The 20907-nt window shown below is 40.6% G+C and overlaps 1 protein-coding gene across 2 annotated transcripts; it reads right to left on the reverse strand.

The window, feature by feature from the left end:
- Positions 1 to 7779: 7779 nt before the first annotated feature.
- Positions 7780 to 15061, reverse strand: LOC132536830 (carcinoembryonic antigen-related cell adhesion molecule 1-like). 2 transcript variants are annotated; one of them, XM_060186057.1, is made up of 4 exons: positions 14929 to 15061; positions 11705 to 12064; positions 9743 to 9997; positions 7780 to 8534 (listed from the first exon to the last, which is right to left on the reverse strand). In XM_060186057.1, exons 1-4 carry the CDS (start codon positions 14999 to 15001, stop codon positions 8530 to 8532), a joined length of 693 nt encoding a protein of 230 aa, XP_060042040.1. In that variant the 5' UTR covers positions 15002 to 15061; the 3' UTR covers positions 7780 to 8529. The 2 variants fall into 2 exon arrangements, with proteins under 2 accessions (XP_060042040.1, XP_060042039.1); XM_060186056.1 differs by lacking the exon at positions 7780 to 8534 and having other exon boundaries at positions 9441 to 9997.
- Positions 15062 to 20907: the final 5846 nt, after the last annotated feature.

Consider the following 20907-nt stretch of genomic DNA (forward strand, 5'->3'; position numbering starts at 1 on the left):
CTTCCAGTCTTCCGAGACCTCCCTGTGTATGGACAGCAGTCCTGTGGAGCAGAATCTGGATGGGTGTTGGAGATTTCAGGAGAAATTGTTGCTCGCAGTTCTTGGTTTGCTCAGGAACTGCCAGTGGGGTTGGAAACTAAAGTTGTTTCTTAAGCTTTCAGAACTTTCTAGTGTCTGTGAAATGATGAAATGGAGGTAGCATTCTAGTAACTCTTGGAATTGAGTGGTGAGCTGGAATTTTATTCCAGACCACTTGGTTTCTCTTCTCATAATTATTAATATAAACTTTTTATAGCTAGCGTATTGTTCTATAGTGAGTATTGCTTATTTTTAGTTGTTTATTATTATTTATTAATTTATTTAATAATGACTGACAAGACCATAGAATAATAGGGATACAATTCCACATAATTCTCACCACCAGAGTTCCATATATCAGCCCCTCCATTGGAAGCTTTCCTATTCTTTACCCCTCTGGGAGTATGGATCCAGGATCATTATGGGGTGTATAAGGTGGGAGTTCTAGCTTCTATAATTGCTTCTCCACTGGACCTGGGCATTGGTAGGTTGATCCATACTCACAGCCTGCTTCTGTCTTTCCCATGAAACCATCTATCTTTGCACCATTAAGTGGTTTTGTGGATTTCTCCCAGGGTTGTGCTTATTAAGGGGCGAAAAAAGCACTTGCAAGTGGGGACCAAGGGCTTGAATCCTGGTCCTTATGCATGATAATGTATGTGCTCTACCAGGTGCCAGCCCTCAGTTTGGTAAACTTGATGATCTTTGATTCTCTTCAGTAGGAGAAGGAAATATTTCTGTATCCTTTGTTTTCTTTTTTGGGATGGTCAGATAGTAAAAATAACGGTAAATGTATTTGCAGAGAACAATTCATTTAATTTCTTCCACAATGTGTGTTTGGATAGACACAAAGATTCTAATGATATTGAAGCAGGAATCTGGTTCATATTCTGAAGCATAGAGTAGTTGGAGTCCATGGACTAAAGAGGAGAGGAACAGATCTCTTATGACCTGTATCTACTATTTAAGTACAGAAAAAATAGTAATTATCTATATAGAATTTTTTTTGTTAATTCGGGGTTAGTGATTTATAGTATAGTCTAGCCAGATAGGCTTTTAAAGATTTTCCTTGTTGGAACTCTTAGTAAATAATCTTTATGTTTATAATATTATGAAAAACTTTTAATAGAATTTTTATTGAGAGATTGTGGTTTACATTATATACAGTTGTTGGTACTTGTGTAACATTTCTTAATTTTCTGCAAATTACTTTTTAAAAATTTCTTTATTGGGGGGATTAATGGTTTACAGTTGACAGTAAAATACAATAGTTTGTACATGTGTAACATTTTCCAGTTTTCCACATAATTCAGCCCCCACTGGGTCCTCCTCTGCCATCATGTTCCAGGACCTCAACCCTTCCCACCACCCCAGAGTCTTTTACTTCTTTGGTGCAATACATCAACTCTAGTCCAAGTTCTACTTAGTGTTTTCCCTTCTGATCTTATTTTTCAACTTTGGTATATGAGTGAGATCATCCCATACTCATCCTTTTTTTTGTTGTTGTTGTAGTGTCTTTCTTTCTTTTTTTAATTTTTAAACAGGCAACACTGACAAAACCATAGGCTAAGAGGGGTACAACTCCATACAGTTCCTACCACCAGAATTCCGTATCCCATTCCCTCTCCTGATAGCTTTCCTATTCTTTAACCCTCTGGGAGTATGGACCCAAGGTCATTGTGGGATGCAGAAGATGGAAGGTCTGGCTTCTGTAATTGCTTCCCTGATGAACATGGGTGTTGACAGGTCGATCCATAATCCCAGCCTATGTCTCCCTAGTGGAGCAGGGTTCTGGGGAAGCAGAGCTCCAGGGCACATTGGTGGAGTTGTCTGTCCAGGGAAGTCTGGTTGGCATAATGCTAGCATCTGGAACCTGGTGGTCTATAGTGAGTCAGTATGAAGTTCATAATGAAATAATGTCTACTCAGACTTAGATACCCTCCTTACCTATCTCCTATTATACTTCCCTCACTCACTCCCAAGCTATCCTTATCCAAGCAAGGACTGCAAAAGCTAAATAAGGGCAAGAAACTGGCATACTCTTTAGTTACTACCAAGCCACCCCATCAGCTGGGGCCCTATTCAGGGAGTTCTTGGATCCCCAAACAGACATGATGGGCCTAGACCTTGAATAAATCCCTCTCTCCATTGTTACCATTCATTTCTATTAGGAACAACACAATAGACCCCTTTGTGGGCCCACTTTGGACCCTGCCATCAAAGTGAATCAACAACGGTAGAGAATGTTCCATCCTCCAAAGGGAGGCTGGACAACATACTCTATGCTACACCTGAGGAAGATGGGTCCTGGTATTGGGGCAGCTTGGAACGTTCCTATTCATGACCATAGAATGTGAACTCAGATCTACAGGGATGCAGAGGTCACATAGGCTCCTAAGCTGAATATGAGCCCCAGATCAGATCAAATCGATGGGTTTACAGTCAACAATATTCATACTCATCCTTTTGTGCAAAACAGTTTCATCCCCAGCCTAGCTCCTCCCCCTCAACCAGAATCTGAAAGTCCCACCCTCAACCACAAAGTCTTTTATTTTTGTTCAGTAAGACCCAGTCCAAATCCTAGGTTCTGTTTCCTCATTCTGTTTTGATTTCACAACTTCTTTCAGTGAATGAGATCATCCCACATTCACCCTTCTCTTTTCTAGCTTATCTCACTTAACATAATTCCTTCAAGCTCTAGAATTCTAAGGATAACAAGTTACACCAAAAATTCTTTTAGATTTTGTGATATATATATATTTGGGTTGATAACATGCTTTCTGAAGTTCCTATGAGAAACTTTGTTCCAGAGTCTGCCAAAATTGACTGAGGCTGTCTAGAACACAGATATATTCTAAGGCTCTATTTTACTTATTGGCTTAATAAGTCCTTAATTATATGTTTAAAACTGTTCATCTCTGTATTCCTGCACATTAGTCCAAAATAAGATACTCTGGTTAGTGCCTAGCTAGTGGCATACAGAATAGGTTCTTGTTGAGCACATGTAAATATTTGCTAACTAAAAGCTTCCCATAGGTAGAAAAATGGAACATCATGTCTGTGTTCATAAAGTTATCTTTTCAGCACTTGTGCCTACTGAAATCATATGCCTTTCATTTAATATTTTGACCATGAATTAGGATCAGCAAAACATGCTTTCATTCATAAAATCCTAACAACTAACTCATTTGTTAGGAAAACTATGGAAGTCATGATGCCTAAACCATGAAGGAGGAGGCCCAAGTGTCCTTGAGAACTATCATACATTCCTGGGCAAATTTCATATCAGCTGCTGCAGTGAAAAAAAGTCAAAGTATTTTTGCATGTGTTTTCTTTGAAAGAAACTACACTGATGTTTCTGCCCCAAAGATATATGGTTCAGAGACTATAATATCTGAGAGGTAATGCTCTCTGTCTGGTAAAGGTATCTACATTGTCTCTAGATGGAACTCAGAAAAGCATGACTTTTCCTTCTAGGTGCATTTAGCTTATAGGGCCAGAAAAATGTTCCTGTCAGGTTATAAATATCAGTTTTTACATTTGTCAATAGACTTATTATAAATTCTCTTTAAGTGTCTTTTCAGATTTAAATTGGGGCAAATAGAAATTGTCTTTGGTAGTACTAAACAATCCATGAGGCATCTATAAAGAGGTTGTAATGTATATTATGTTACATGTATTTTGTTTTCATTTTTCAGACAAGAAGAATCAGGCAGAGGCAGACAGAGACAGAGAGAGACAGAGACACTCTAAAGCTTCCTTCAATGTGGTAGGGACTGGATCATGCATATTGCAATACTGTACAAGAGAGAGTTTCTGTTGGCCCTGCATTGTATATATTATAACCCTCAGGCCCAGCACTTTTTCTGTGTATAGGAAAAAAGAAAGGAGATTTATATAATTCCCCTTAGCTATGGCTACAAATGGAATAGCATTCACATTTTCTGTCCAGCCTTTTCTAGTTGCAGTTTGGATATAGCTCCTAAAGTGATTAGTCATACTTTGAGTTTTTCTTTTCTTTATTTTTTTGGGGGGAATTAATGGTTTACGGTAAATATAGTTGTTGATGAGAGAGAGAGAGAGAGAGAGGGAGAGAGAGAGAGAGAGAGAGAAAGGGAAAGGGAAGGAAAGGGAAGGGGAGAGAACAGAGCACTGTTCAGCTCTGGCTTATGGTGGTATTGGGGACTGATCCTGGGACCTTGTAGCCTCAGGCATGGACGTCTCTTTGCATAACCATTATGCTATCTCCCCAGTCCTGTTTACAGTTTTATTTTTTAAGGATTTATTTATATACCAACATATGGTTAATTATTGAGAAGTTCATTGTGAACTTGAGAGTAATGTGTATTCATTTCTTTTGTTATGAAAGATACTGTGGATATTGATTAAGATAATCTCTTTTATGGCTTCTATTTGTTGTTTTTTAAATATCTCTTGCTGTGTAGAGATATTCTGTTTTTGTTTTGCTGTCATTGTACCCTTAAATTAAATTAGACTTGTTATGTAATGAGGGTAACAAAGCATTCTCTTGGACTTTATGAGAACCATGATGTTTATTGATGGGGGTACAGAGCTTTTCTCAATTCACTCACACCATATATGGATTTGAAATCATACCCCTGAAATCATATTCCTTTATAAAACACTGTTAAATCACTAATAAAAATACAAAAAATTAAATTGTTTTGTGTATTTGGGCACATTCATGTAGGATGAATATATACTTATATATATTCTTGTTGGAATCATCTTTTTATTGTTATATAGCATTCCTTATTTCCCTTTATTATCTTTTTTATTATTATCTTTATGTATTTATTAGATAGAGACAGTCAGAAATTGAGAGGGAAGGGGTTAATAGACAGGGAGAGAGACAACTACAGCACTGCTTCACTACCTGTGAAGCTTTTCCCCTGCAGGAAGGGACCAGGGGCTAGAATTTGGATCCTTATGCACAGTAACATATGCATTCAACCAGACGCGCCGTCACATGGCTCCCTTATCTTTTTAGTCTGAAACTCTACTTTTCCTTATAGGAGAATGGCAGTTCCTGCTACTTCTTCAGTATTGTTGGATTATGATACCTTGCTCTGGCCTTTGACTATAAGTCTGTGTTTGTCTTTGTTTCAAATGTGAATTTCATTTGACATGGAGTTGGTGGATCCTGCTATTTCTGTCCACCCAACAACTCTGTGTCTTTTGATTGGTGAATTTAGGTTGGTTATTGGTGTATGTGGTTTTCTCACTGATACTTTGTTTTGTCTTCTGATTGTTTTATGTTTTTAGTTTTTTTTTTTCTGAATATGCTTCCATCTGCCAATTTGTGTGGGCAGTTTTCATAGTGTATATATCACTTTATTTTTCACTTACTGTGTGTCTCTGATCCATATTTTGTTTTGTGATTACCATGTCTGTTTTATTCAACTTTAAAATAGTATTTCTAAAAACTGATCTATGTCTTCATCATTTTCTTGAACTGCTTCTATTTTCCTTTCCATTTTATTATTTCATAGTTGTCTGTTATTACTGTAGATTGTGTTTCTTAGTATCACCTTGTTTAGAATTAAATGTTCCTAGCTTCTTCTTTTTTCTTTTTTTTTTTGTGGCACTTCTTTCTGTAATTGTTGAAAATCATGTATGATAATGGCAAGCTATTAGCTTTTGTATAGCTGGAACTATTTTTATCATTCATATTTGAATGACAGTCTTTCAGGGTATAGAATTTATGATTCTTTTAAAAAATTTATTTTTATTAGTGATTTACAAAATTATAAAATAATAGAGGTATAATTCCACACTGTTTCCACCACTAGAGTTCTGTGTCCCCATTCCCTACACTGGAAACACCAGTGGTTTTCCCAAGGTATTAGATATGGATTGCATATTATTTCTATAACTACCTATCTATATATCCATATATTTCCCCCATTTTTCCAATGGTCCTGTCTTCTCTTTCATTTTAAGTTATACCTATACATATTACTACCCCTGAACATCTTTCCTTTTTTCCTTTTCTCTCTCTGGGTCCTTATGAAATTATGTTTCGGAGCCCTCTGGTCATCTTCCTCTAACTTTTCTCCCCTTTTGGGAGTATGGACCAAAATTCTTTTTGGGATACAGAAGGTAGGAGGTCTGGCTCCTATAGTTGCTTCTCCACTGGACTTGGGTATTGTCAAGCCAATCCATACCCCCTGCCTGTTTCTGACTTTCCAAAGTGGAATAGGACTCTGGAGAGGTGAGGTTCTGGAACACATTGGTGAGGTTGTCTGCCGAGGGGAGTCAGACCATTCTGACTATGAAATCATAGAAACAACTGCAACTTGGTGTCTGAAAGGCAGAAAGTTGTGAGGCAGGTGAACATTTTTAATAAACAGGAACAAGAAAGTAGAGATAGAGCAGGTCAGAATAGGGACTTTAGGGTGGTATGAAACTAGGTATATTCCTAGGGACCCATGATTTTGCATGAACTTGACAGTTAACAAAGTTATCATGACTCTTTCTTTTGTCATCTCTGGGACATCACCACTCTGGGATGACTCTCCAGATAGACACAGAGACAAAGTAGAGAGAGATGGTGGAGGGGGAGAAGGGAAATTACAGCATTGAAGCTTCCTCCAGTGCAGTGAGGTCTGGAATTGAACCTGGATTGCACACACAGGAAAGTAGTGTCTTTAAAAGATTTATTCTTTCATAAAGTTCCTGAATAACTTTTTAAAAAAAATTTTATTATTATTTATTTTCACTTTTGTTGCCCTTATTTTATCGTATTAGTTATTATTGTTGTTGTCATTGTTGTCGTCATTGTTGGATAGGTCAGAGAGAAATGGAGAGAGGAGGGGAAGACAGAGAGGGGGAGAGAAAGACAGACACCTGCAGACCTGCTTCACCGAATGTGAAGCGACTCCCCTGCAGGTGGGGAGCCAGGGGCTCGAACCAGGATCCTTTTGCTGGTCTTTGCACTTTGCGCCACATGCACTTAACCTGCTGCGCTACTGCCCGACCCCCCCTGAATAACTTTTAAAAATATTTATTTTATTTTAATGATTGAGTTAAAGAGAGAGGGAGGGGTGGAGTGTGTGTGTGGGGGAGAAAGACCAAGACCAGAGCACTTCTCAGCTCTGGTTTATAGTGGTACTGAGGAAGCAACCTCGTATTTCCAGGTCCTCAGGCATGAAGGTAGGGTGCACAAATGATTGTGCTATCCTTCTAGCCCTTGAATATCTTTTTAAAAGATTTAACATTTAAAAACTTCTTAATATTTATTTATTTATTTATTTATTTTCTCTTGTTGATTTTGCTTTTTATTGTTGTTGTAGTTATTATTATTATTGTTATTGATGTCTTCATGTCATCGTTGTTGGATCAGACAGAGAAACAGAGAGAGGAAGGGAAGACAGAGAGGGGGAGAGAAAGATAAACGCCTACAGACCTGCTTCACCGCCCCTGAAGCAACTCCCCTGCAGGTGGGGAGGTGAAGGCTTGAACCCAGATCCTTCTGTTGGTCCTTGTGCTTCCTGCCACGTGCACTTAACCCGCTGCGCTACCGCCCGACTCCCAAAGATTTAATATTTTTATGTTAAATTAAGACTTTTTTCATTTATTGAAATGGCCTATAATGCCTTACCTAAATTCTTCATCTGCTAATTAATCTGGATTTACATCCTCATGGATTTGTACAATAGGCTAATTTTCTTTTATTTATTCATTTATTTATGTATTCATTTAATTTTTTAAATTTATTTTAAAAAGGAGACATAAAAAATGATAGGATAAGAGGGGTACAACTCCACACAATTCCTGCCACCAGATCTCCCTATCCCATCTCCCCCCAGTAGCTTTCCTATTCTCTATCCCTCTGGGAGTATGGACCCAAGGTCATTGTGGGATGCAGAAGGTGGAAGGTCTGGCTTCTGTAATTGCTTCCCTGCTGAACATGGGCGTTGACTGGTTGATCCATACTCCCAGCCTGCCTTTCTCTTTCCCTAGGAGGGTGGGGCTTTGGGGAAGCGGAGCTCCAGGACACATTGGTGGGGTTGTCTGTCCAGGGAAGTCTGGTTGGCACCATGGTAGCATCTGGAGCCTGGTGGCTGAAAAGAGAGTTAACATACAAAGCCAAACAAATTGTTGAGCAATCATGATCTAAAGGCTGGAATAGTGCAGATAAAGTGTTGGGGGGTACTCACGGCAGACTATTGTGTACTTTTGCTTTCAGGTATATATTTTGCCCTAGTTTATGGGCACGTGTGAACATATGCCCTATCTCTCGGGACCTGGTCTATATCTAGGTTTTGGAACTTTGTTAGGAAGTGGACCATCTGGAATGGAATTAGAGAATACTATGAAAGGAAAGGTCTCACCCGAGTAATGAAGCTGAACGGTTGTCATTCCACACCTGAAGTCTCCGGACACAGTCTGAAGTGAAGCATGCTGAGGTGGTACTCGCTGTGTTGATTAGGCTGGTATAGACGAATGCAATAATACTTGGTATGAATTGAGAGAAGCATGCAGGCAATTGCACCCCACCCTAAGGTTCTAGGACTGGGGAAAATATAGACTCTATAGTGGAAATGTGAGGTTCCTGCTGTCTTAGGGTTCAAGAAGACAATAGATAGTTATTGTTACAATCACATTATTTGGTAATTGGGTTAACTTTGAAAAAATCTCTTTGTTAGGATTTGCGACATCACCATAATTTATGTCCTTTGATATTATTTGTATATAGTTGTGCCACTGCTTCTGTTCTCCCTTGTCTAGGCTTTTGAGAGAGTCAACATATGAAAGGCTCAGAATAGGCTAATTTTCTAGAGCACTCTCTGTTAGAAGGGTCACTAGTACCCCTTCTTCTGTGTTTGTATTAGTGTACTTCTGTATCAGTACTCAGTTTTGAAATGAGTATGCATTTTTTCTTTGTATTATTATTATTTTTTTGTCACCACAGTTATGGTTGGGGTTTGGTGCCTGCATGGTGAATTCATGGCTCCTTGCAACTGCACTAATCCAAAAGGTGTTAGTCTTAAGTTAATGCAGATAAAAGGAATAGATGGAAACCTAGTGCTAACCCTGGAAGTTATGATCAAATGAGTTTAACAACATTGACAAGGTCATTGACTAGAGGAAAGTATATTCATAAAGTATAATAGAAAACTAGACAAATAGAATAGAATCCCTACCATTCTCCACAAAACTAGTTTATGTATATAAACTAAATGAAAGGAGTCGAAACTAAAAGTATTGGGAGAGCTCATCAAGGAAAATCTTCCTCAAATTGTTTGCCAGTTAAGGTTTCGATGTGGCAGCATAAGGGAGTCAACAAGAGAAAATGCTGAAAATTGGGTTACTTCAAAAATCTCATTCTGTGCATTAAAGGAATATATTTCATCTGCAGTTCACAGCAAAAAAGCAACTTTGACAATGGCAACCTATCATTCTTCCCCATCACACAGATGGGTTTCTATGTCAAGAGAACCCCACTCCAGTGTTTGAGGTCAGAGCCACATGTAGAGTGAAAGAAACATCAGTACACATAGCTGAAGGTTCGGGCATAGATCTGGGACTTGAAGTCTTGTGAACACAGACTGGAAAGGACCTTCTTCCATACATTTTTCTGAAACCCAAACAGACTGTAACCCAGAACTTGGTGCTGGTGGTCCAGGGGACTACTTACGAAATACTTTGATGGTCTTTATTGTGTATCCATAGAAGCCAGTGACATGGTTGTAGGCAGAACAGGTATAATATCCACTCTCATTCACAGAAAGGCTGGGGATGAAGAGCTCCTCCGTAGATCCCAGGGGCCTCCCATTAATCCACCAAGAATACTGTGCAGGTGGGTTAGAGGTTGCATGACAGGAGAGCTTAATGGGTGTTCCTGATCTATAGTAGGAACTTGAGGAGGACATAGTGGGGGTATCCGGACCATCTGGAGTGAACAGAACAGTCACACTTGAAGTCAACAGGGGAAAAGGAAAGTCCTGCTCTGTACAAGGGTTACAGTGTCCCTCCGAACTAGCTCTTCCCTAGTTTTAAATGTCCCAGCAATAACTGTGTTTATTATCTTGATTCTGAGACACTGGTCTGATTCTCCCATCACAGGTTGTTGACCCTAAGACGTACAGGACAGGAACAGAGTTCACCTTCCTTATCCCTTTAAAAATTTTTTTATTATTTTTATTTAAAAATAAATTTATGTATTTATTGCATAGAACCATCCAGAAATTGAGAGGAAGGGGAAGGTAGAGAGGGAGAAAAACAGACACCTATAGCATTACTTCACCACTCACAAAGCTTTCCCCCTGCAGGTGGGGATCAAGGACTTAAACCTGGGTCTTTGTGCATTGTGACATGTGCTAAAAGCAGGTGCACCATCACCCAGCCCCACACCTTCCTTATCTTATATAAAGGCAGGAACGTAGCACAAGAGTCAGTGTTCTGTCACTTCTCCTAGTTCTTCACTGACCATCCTGCCATGTGGTAAGTGGCATGAACAGAAACTACACACAGGGATTATCTGTAACCATGGTGGTCAGTGCAGTACAATCTGAGTTACCTTGAGGTCCTCAGTCCTATATAGGTGACTGTAATTGACATGAACTAGTGACCTTGTAAATTGTAGAGCAGAGTCAAGGCAAGAAATGGTCCAGAAAACAATGGGGGACAGGCAGGAGATGCTGACTTTGGCATCAGAACCATCATCTTGGGAGTTTTAAGTCTGTTCTCCCATTCCCAAGGCAGTGATTGTCTTCCATGAGCTATGTGTACATGCTTACAGTTGGAGAAAGGATGACCATTGCAAGTGGGAGATGTTATGAAAACTCTATGAACTATTTGTGATTGGCAGTGAGATGATATGAAATCATAGAGCATCTGAAGCTTGGTGGCTGAAATGCAGTAAGACGGAAAGCAGGACAAAATGTTTAATAATCAGGAACCATAAAGTAGGAATAGAGCAGATGAAAGTAGAAACCTTTGGGTAGAAGAAAGCTAGAAAATACTTTTTAGGAGTGTTGCTAGGAGCCTATGTCTTACTAATCTTTGCTTGAGCTTGATAGCTAACATGGGGATAGATTAGAAATATTGTCTGGGAAGATGGTGGCAGAATTGAGAGTAGAACTGGGAGGTAGAGTTAGGGCAGAGAGTTGCTCACAACATTGAAGAAAATTTATAAATGCAATTAACTGTTTACCACAATGATCTAACCCTGGGCCTATATCCTGCTTCACTGCTCATGAAGCAGACCCCCCTAAAGGTGGGGGCAGGGGTTTGAACCAGGGTGCTTGTGCTTGGTAATATGTGTGCTTAACCGGGTGTGCCACCACCTGGCTCCCCAGTGCCTTTCTTAAGATCATTATCATGATCATGGATCTCGTCAGTCAGGCCTGAGACTGATCTCACTTTGTTGAATTGATGTATTGCACTACTTCTTACTGCAAGGAAGGCAACAGAAGGTGAATTTTTATAAGGAAAAATTCCCCATGAAATTAGTCTCTATTGTGTGTGTCATATACTATATCCTCAAATATTTCCCTTAGACACAGGTTACAGAAAAAGATGAAAGCAGAATTCAGATCTGTCAATCTTGTGTGAAGTTCCTTCTCCCCACAATACCAGAGATAAGAGGAATACTCACAGTACACTGGGACCAGCATAGTTATTTGTTGTTCTTCTGAAAAATTTCTTAAGACTTGGAAGCTGTAAAATCCTGTGTCCTTTCGGTTGATATTCCTGATCAGCATGGAGCCATTGTGATAGATTGTCTGTCGATCATTATATGCAGGCCCTGGGTAGCTTTTATTCTTGAGGTTTACAAATACAACAAGTTGAGGAACTGATTTCAAACTTTCACTGACATACCAAAATTTGACTGAATCACCCCATGTCAGGTTGTGGACAAGTAGAAGAACATCCATTCCTTCGATAGGATTGGGTGGTACTACTTCCATAGTGATCTGGGCAGTAGAGAATGACATCCAGATGGCTAAGAGTGAAGCTAGAAGGAAACATTGAGAAATTAGGTTTTAGTCATAAGAATAGAAAGATTGGGAGTCGGGCGGTTGCTCGGCGGGTTAAGCGCAGGTAACACAAGGGGCAAGAACGGAAATATTTATTATTGGTTAATTAAAAAAATTGGGGGAATTATGGGCATGGGAGATAGTATAATGGCTAGGCAAAGCGACTGTCACACCTGAGGCTTCAAAGTTCCAGGATTAATCCCCTGTACCACCGTGAGCCAGAGCTGAATAGTGCTCTGTTTTTGTTTTCTTTTTTTTTTAATCAGTCCTGGGGGCCAGGTGGTGGTGCACCTGGTTAAGCACACATGTTACCTTGTGCAAGGACCCAGATTTGAGTCCTAGTTCCTTAACCTGCAGGGGATAGGACACTTGTTGAGTGGTGAAACAGGTCTGCAGGTGTCTCACTTCCTCTCTCCCTTTCTGTCTTCCCCTCCCTTCTGAGTTTCTATCTGTCCCATTCAATTAAAACCTCACAATGATCCTGGCTCCATACTCTCAGAGAGGTAAAGAATAGGGAAGCTATCAAGGGAAGGGATTGGATATGGAGCTCTGGGGGTGGGCATTGTGTGGAAATGTACCCCTCTTATCCTATAGTCTTGCCAATATTTCCATTTTATAAATAAAAATTTTTTAAAAAGGAGAAAAAAAATTCACCCCTGAGAGCAGTGGATTCATAGTGTTGACACCAAGCCCCAGAGATAACTCTGGTGACAGGAAAAAACAGTCAGTCCCTCTCAACCTCCCCCTTTCCACTCAAATATCTGTGTGTCTATATCCTTTCTTTAAAATTTTTTTTAATTTATAAAAAGGAAGCACTGACAAAACCACAGGATAAGAGGGATACAACTCCACATAATTCCCATCCCCTCTCCTAATAGCTTTCCTATTCTTTAACCCTGTGGGAGCATGGGCCCAGGGTAATTATGGGGTGCAGAAGGTGGGAGATCTGGTTTCTGTAATTGCTTCCTGACTGAACACGGGCATTGGCAGGTTGATCCATACTCCCAGCCTGCTTCTCTCTTTCCCTAGTGGGGCAGGGCTCTGGGGAAGCAGGGCTCCAGGACACATTGGTGGGGTCATCTGCCCAGGGAGGTCTGGTTGACATCATGACATCTGGAACCTGGTGGCTGAAATAAGAGTTAACATATAAAGCCAAACAAATTGTTGACTTAGTCATGAACCTAAAGGCTGGAATATTGCAGGTGAAGATTTGGGGTCTCCCACCTTACTAGGGAAAGAGAGAGGCAGACTGGGAGTATGGATCGACCAGTCAACGCCCATGTTCAGCGGGGAAGCAATTACAGAAGCCAGACCTTCTGCAACCCACAACGACCCTGGGTCCATACTCCCAGAGGGATAGAGAATGGGAAAGCTATCAGGGGAGGGGATGGGATCGGGTGGTGGGAATTGTGTGGAGTTGTACCCGTCCTATCCTTCGGTTTTGTTAATGTCACCTTTCTTAAATAATAAAAAAAAAGATTTGGGGGTCTCCATTTTGAAGATAGCTAGTAGGCCTATTTTAGTTACATTCCAAAGGGCCCATGACTATACTAGTTTTTCCTGAGGCTGACCGCTGATACGCACTGTTCAGCTCTGGTTTGTGGTGGTGTAGGGAACAGAACCTGGGACTTCGGAGCCTCAGGCATGAAAGTCTCTTTGCATAACCATTATGCTGCCCACCCCCACCCTGTGTGTCTCTATGCAATATACTAATATGAATATGAGTACTAATACTAACACTACTAATAAAAGTCACTTTGAACTTGTTTCCTCTGTTTTGAATTCTCTTCTCCAGGTGTCTGCCCAGCTCACTCTTCACTTCCCTCAGACTCTTGTTCATTCACACTCAGGCATCCTGGGAGCCGCCTTCCCTGCCCACCTGCTCTAATCACCTTCTGTCTCCACTGGGGAACTTTTCTCTGCTCTGTTTCCTTCACAATACATGCCAATACACCAATACAATACAATACAATACAATACAATACAATACAATACAATACAATACAATACAATACACCAGACCTCACATTCTAAACATTTTGTTTTCTGTTTTCCTCCCCATAGAAGCTCTGTGAGATCAGGGACTTATTTGATCTTGTTAAATTCCTATGGTGAAACTGTCCATACAACCTGGTTGATGCTTGAGTTATGTTTTTAATGCCTCCATCTTGGTGTTTATTTGTGGAGTTCTGTGGCTGGTAGTTAATATAATCTTAGTGTCTCCAGTTAAATTTTTTCTGCTCTTGCATTGATACCCATTGTTATTATTATTATTATTTTTTTGCCACCAGGGTTATTGATCTGGCTCACTGCTGGCACTCCAAATCCACCACTCCCAGCGACTATTTTTTTCTTTCATTTTTCCTTTCTCTTTTATTTGACAAGACAGAGAGAAATTGAGAGGGGAGGGGACAAGAGAGAGAGAGAGAGAGAGACACCTGAAGACCTGCTTCACTATTCATGAAGCACCTCCCCATGCAGGTGGGGAGCAGGAGTTTGAATGCAGGTCCTTGCAATTTATTTTCATCTTTATACATGGTAATGCGTGCACCCAACCAGGTGTGCCACCGCCTAGCCCCATCGTTTGTTCTTAAGCACTACTGGCTTCTTGATGACAACATGGGGAAGTACAGCGACTAGACAGTTCTCCACTTACTAAGCAAGTCACTGAGAATTTCCCGTTGCTGAGTTCTCACTCAGATCCTACCAGCTCATCTATTCTCTTCCCTAAGGTGCACACCAAATTCTCTGTCCCCACTCAAGAGCTCTGTCCTCCCTGTGAGACACTCAGCTGGTCTTTGTTCTCAATCCTCCCACAACCTCAGGGAAAGTTCCCTCTCACCTGCATACAGGAGCTTCTGCCAGAGAATCCACCCTCGGTGATTAGGGACTGAGGTCATGGGGGCTGCTGCCATTCTTCTGAAAGAGTCTGGGCTCCAGAAATGCTGTTAGTGTCCCTGCAGCTCTGAGGTGCCTTCTTCCTCTGTGCTGAAACACATATTGGGGAAGGAGGGCTTTCAAAGTCACGTGCTCATGGGAAAGATCTCTATCAGACCATGACTCTCCTCCCATCTGATTATTTGTCCTTGTAATATCCATTTCTCTTCCTTTTCTTATTCTTCTGATCCTCCCCTTTCTCCTCCCAGTCCTCGTTGCTCACTTCTTCCCAGCTCTTCCCCTCCTCTACAGTTAGGTACCAGAGAAATGCAATGCCTCGTGTCTTAGGAGTTGAAATTTCAGTGTATGAAGTGGGAACTTGTCTTCAGTTCTGAGATGAAAGAACAGAGAGGGTAGCAGGGTGGGGCCCTAGACTCCCTGGTTCTGTGGAAGGATCAGGCAGATCCTTTTAGGCTTTCAAGAAGATGCACAGGGTTTTGTGATTACTGTGACAAGGTTAAATGAATAATCTCACTGGTCATAATAATCTCTCAAACATACTAAGACAAAAGTTATAGCCTCATCTGGTACGTTGTATTTTTCTCTATGAATTAAATGAAACCCAGGGAAGAAAAGCTGAAGTAAAAAACAAAAATAAACAAAAACCTAGCTGCCAATCTTATTTTTTAGAAGAGGTAAAAATCTCAACTCTCACTTCTACAGGTACCTTATATGTAAACATCCAGGAGGCTGATGTCCTATGAGTCTCCCCTTGCCCCTTTCCCGGCTGTTGTCAGTAGTCCTAGGATGTATTTTTGCTTCTATGAAAGAGCAATTTCTTAATGATGAAATGTCATGTTATGGTATACACTATCATAGAAAGAGATTGTAGAAAATACTTCTCATTCTAGCAACTTTGTAGATATTGAATTTTATTTTTTGGTTTTTAAGTGTAGAGTTTTGTTTGTTTGTTTTTGTTTTACTTCTGTGTTTATACCTGCATTATTCAAAATAGCCAAGGAGTAGAAGCAGCCTAAATGCCTATTGACAAATGACTAGATAAAGAAGTTATGGACTTCCCTAGGTAGATGACCTCACTAATGCTTCCAGGGACCTTATCTTCCAGAGCCCTATCCTACTAGGGGAATATAGAAACATGTTGGGGATATGGATTGACCTGTCAATGCCTATGTCCAGTGGAAAAGCAACTGCAGAGGCCAGAGCTCCCACCTTCTGCACCCCCAAAATAATTTTGGTCTATACTCCCGGAGGAACTGTGGTGGGTATCCTTAGGAGGATAAGAGCGCAGAACTTTACCGGTGGGTGCAGTATGGAACCACACTCTGTAATCTTACAGTCTTGTAAGCCACTATTAAATCACTAATAAAAAGTTGTTGGAAAAAAAGCTAGATAGAGAGGGGAGAGAGAAGGGGAATTACAGCACTGATGCTCCCTTAAATATGAATGGGGTTGGGCTTGAATGTGCGTTGCACATATGGCCAAGCAGTGCACTGTCCGTTTGAGTCATTTCATGGACTCCTGACTGCAGTATCTTGAGAGCAGCAGCTCTTTGCAGGTGGCTGTGACTGACACGAGACAGTGACCCTGTAAAGGGTAGAGCAGAGCAAGTGGAAATGAACCAGGGAGACAGGGCACAAAGGAGTTGCTGACTTTGACAGCAGAACCGTGATGCTGCCCTTGCAGCTTAAAAGTCTGTTCTCCCACTGATGAGGGCCATGATTATTTTTCCTGAATTGCAGATGAATGTGTGCAAATGCAGAAAACTTACTGGTGGAAAGTCATACCATGACCTCATTAAAGATTGATTCAGTTTTGAGGTGAGGAGGTAAGAAAACTTACTGGTGGAAAGTCATACCATGACCTCATTAAAGATTGATTCAGTTTTGAGGTGAGGAGGTAAGAAGTTGGAATGAAGTAAAAACAAACAAAAACCCCTTTTTGGTGGAAATCATCGTTAATACCCCAAAGGTCTCATAGCCATTTATGGAAGAAATCTATCAGTAGAAGTTTATATACCAAAGGTGAAAGATTCCAAAATAGTAGACTCAATGTTTGTTATACCTTTAGTGATGATGGCTCTAGATATTCAGGCGAATTGGGAGGGAACCCACATATGCATGTGATAACCATTTTTTTTCAGTTCTAATGTTTTTTTAAATTTTTTTTATAAAAAGGAAAACACTGACAAAAACATAGAATATGCATTCTTAGTTTCTTTTGACCTTTGGAAACTCAAATAGTGAAAATATTTGAAACTAGGTGAAACTAATTGAAAGGGCAGTGACTGGAGAGAAAAGAAATGTTTGGGGGGGAGGCACTAGAGATCAGCAGCAGCTGCCTGTCTCTCCTCTCCTCTCTCCTCTCCTGGGTTGTTGGTATGCATGAGACCCCTTCTGTTTCATTTGGTTTAAATCCCCCCTGCTTAACACTATTCTATTTACATAACCACTGCATTCTATTTACATAACCACTGTTAACAAGCACCACCCTCCCCCCAGGGCATTGGTGGTTCAGTGATAGGATTCTCGCCTGCTCCGCCCCCTCCTTGTCACACTCTGATTTTCACCAGTCACTTTTCTCTCCACCCTCTCTATGTCACATCCTGTTTCCACCCTACTTGGCAATATATATAAAGACAGCATTGTGAGTTTTAGGGTACCTTGAGTTTAGCTTAGCTCGGCTTAGATTGTACTGCGTCCTGCATGAATAAAGAGATACTGCCTACAGCTCAACCATGAGTCCCTGGTCGTCTGTTACCCACCCGTGAAGCCAGCCCGGCGAAAACAACATAACCCGTCGAAAACAACACTGGGTCAACTAGGAATACCAAAGAAGATCATCTGGGATTGCAACAAGACAGGACTAGAATGACTTTTGGAACCCACCAAATCACCGGTGAGTGCAAACACGTGCGGCTCACGGACAGAGAGGAGCCTAGGGAGAGATTAAGTGGCTGGTAACAGTCCAGCAGTTTACCAGTTCAGACACCACCTCCAGTCTGTTTTACCAACAAAAAGACGGCTGAAGGGAGGAGAGGACTCCCCTAAGACTCACCAAATGCAACTTTGAGTCTCAGTTGCTACTGCCCTCAGAGGCTGGAGCAGCAGGGGGGAAGGCCCTGTGATGACCACAGGGAAGAGAGAACTAACTAGGAAACTCAGGAGAAGATCTATAACTTGGTGGTCTAGCGGTAGGGCTGTGAGAGTCTCTTTGCATAACCACTGTATTATCTCTCCCTCACCCTGCTTTATCTTTTGGTCAGGAGTGAGGGATTAAGCTAAGAGGCCTACTTAAAGTTTAAAAGCCCTCAGACTCCCATAGCCTACACGAAAGAAAAAGAATGAAAGAGACTTTAAGCCACTGTGCTCCAACTCAGGGATTAAAATAATATTGAAACAACTGTCAATTTCCACAACTGTGAGCTCTTTAAGTACGTTACTTAGACACAAGTCAATCCAGGCAAGAATGGTCAGTAGTTTGAAAAGTACTGAGAGAGGGACCTCATAACATACAATGTAGAATGGTTAAACCAACAAGAAGAAATACTGTAGAAATTAACCAGAACAAGAGTCCAGCTAAAAGCCCCCCAAAGGTTGAAGCACAAAATAATGAGGTCAACATCCAAACATTAGTTAAGGAAATAATCACAGGCATGAGTAAAGAGTTTGAAAGAATTGTCATCAGAAATGTAGAAGCAATGAATGATACCCTGGAAGAAAACTGTATCTCAAGGTTATTAGAGAGCTGAAAGCTGAACTATCTGAGCTAAGAACATAACTAGTTGAATAAGCTAAAACAGTATCAGAACAGGGTAACAAAATAGATGAACTCCAGAAAACAGTAGAGGGGAGAGAATAGAATAGAATAAATGAGGCTGAAGACAGAATTAGTAAGACCAAGGATGAGTTAGAGACAGATAAAATAGAATAGATCGCAAAAAGAGATTAAGAGATACTGAAAACAACAACAGAGACCTTGGGATGATTTCAAAAGAAATAATATACGCATTACTGGCCTACCAGAGGAAGAAAGAGAGGGAGGGGAAGAAAGCATTCTCCAGGACATAATAGCTGAGCTCTAGTCTAGACAACATAAAAGACATACAGGTTCAAGAAGCCCAGAGGGTCCCAAACAGGATTAACCCAGACTTAAAGACACCAAGACACATCATATTTAGAATGGAAAGGAATAAGGATAAAGAAAGAATCCTGAAGGCTGCAAGAGAAAAACAAAGAGTCCTTACAGAGGAAAACCCCTAAGATTAGCAGCAGACTTCTCCACACAAACACTACAGGCCAGAAGAGAATGACAAGATACCTATCAAGTGCTCAATGAGAAAGGCTTTCAACCAAGAATATTGCATCTTGCTAGACTGTCATTCAGACTAGATGGAAGCATAAAAAATTTCTCAGACAAGCAACAGTTGAAATAATCAACTGTCACCAAGCCTGCCCTGAAAGAAGTTCTGAAAGATCTCCTATAAACAGTCACACCACCATAAACATGCCATATATCAGAACGCTCTAAAACTCTACAAGAATGGAGTTAAGTATCTTCAATCTTTGATATCAATAAATATCAATGGCCTGAATTCACCTGTTAAAGGCAGAGAGTAGGAAGATGGAACAGAGAACACAACCCAACAATAGGCTGTCTACAGGAAACCCACCTAACTCAACAAGACAAACACAAACTCAAAGTGAAAGGATAGAAAACTACCATACAAGCCAGTGGCCCACAAAAAAGGGCAGGAATAGCTATTCTCATATCTGACATGATAGACATTCCTAGTTTTCTGCAAAACACTCTCATCCCCAGCCTAGGTCCTCCTTTACCATCATGCATCAGAAGAGATTGGGTGTGTTCAGGGTGGTAGAGCCATAGACACCATCATGCATCAGAACCTGAAAGCTCCCCTCCCCAACCTTTGGCACTCAGAGTCCTTTACTTTGGGGCAGTACACCTCAGATCCATTTTCTCACAGAAGTATGTATTTGATAGATTGCTAAAACGTCTTTCAAATAACTTTGAATAATGTAGACATGAGAGTAATAGTGCTAGAAAATGCAAAAGTTTTTTGATCTCTTCTGGAAGGCTATTCCTGGAGAGTCAGGACTAAATGTGCAGAAAACAGGCTCATTCGGGTGTTCACTACCTGAGCATATAGTAGATTGTATTCTCGGAGAGCATCTTGCTGGCAGGTTGGGTATTAGTGGTTAGTTGTGGGGAAGTGAAATTGTAATTTGCAAAGGGTCAGTGTGAGTGTGGGGATGAGAAATCCTTAATGGTTGTCTGATGCTGGTGGTCTACATGTTCAGTGAAGTGTGCTGAATTATGCTTTGAAGAAATGTTTTATAGGACTGTATGCTGTATGCCTTGTATCTGGAAGTCAGCATGTCTTCCAGAAGGATAGCTCTTTTTCCACATTTCTCATGTTTGACTGCCTTGCCTTTACTAACCACCTACACATTTAGTGGAAATATTATTTGTAAAGAGAGCTGAAAGTGTATTTATTGGAGACCATTAATAGTGTGTGGTAACTCTGTTAGAGAGGAAAATGGAGTCTCTTTATTGTGATTACAATTTACAATAAGCATTTTGAGCAATTTGGGACTTATTAAAATGAATCAAAAAAGAAATAATCAAGTTCGTTGTCCATTAACTTTTTATTTTTGAATCAGCAGTATTATCTCATTTGAGTAGTACTCATGCATGTATTATTCACTGATTTGGGCCACTTTTTCTTTTGTAAATCACATTATTGGGGGAATAATAAATCATAAGACAATGGTCACACTCATACAGTTTCTCATCTCCCATGACAGGTGTCTGTGTATAGTTCCCACCAACTTAAGCCTTTTGTATATGGTGCACTGCATCTCTAAATGCCCTCTCAGACCCTAGATCCCGCTTGCCTCCTAAT

The sequence above is a fragment of the Erinaceus europaeus genome, chromosome 2 (assembly GCF_950295315.1).
Source record: "Erinaceus europaeus chromosome 2, mEriEur2.1, whole genome shotgun sequence".
Classification (NCBI taxonomy): domain Eukaryota; kingdom Metazoa; phylum Chordata; class Mammalia; order Eulipotyphla; family Erinaceidae; genus Erinaceus; species Erinaceus europaeus.

Excerpts from the sequence above, each read along its gene's own strand:
- LOC132536830 (XM_060186056.1), bottom strand. The coding sequence starts at position 15,001 with ATGGCAGCAGCCCCCATGACCTCAGTCCCTAATCACCGAGGGTGGATT. Across the intron at positions 12,065-14,928 it reads GCAGAAGCTCCTGTATGCAG|CTTCACTCTTAGCCATCTGG; the intron begins GTGAGAGGGAAC and ends GTTTCCTTCTAG. Across the intron at positions 9,998-11,704 it reads TATGCTGGTCCCAGTGTACT|ATGGTCCGGATACCCCCACT; the intron begins GTGAGTATTCCT and ends TGTTCACTCCAG.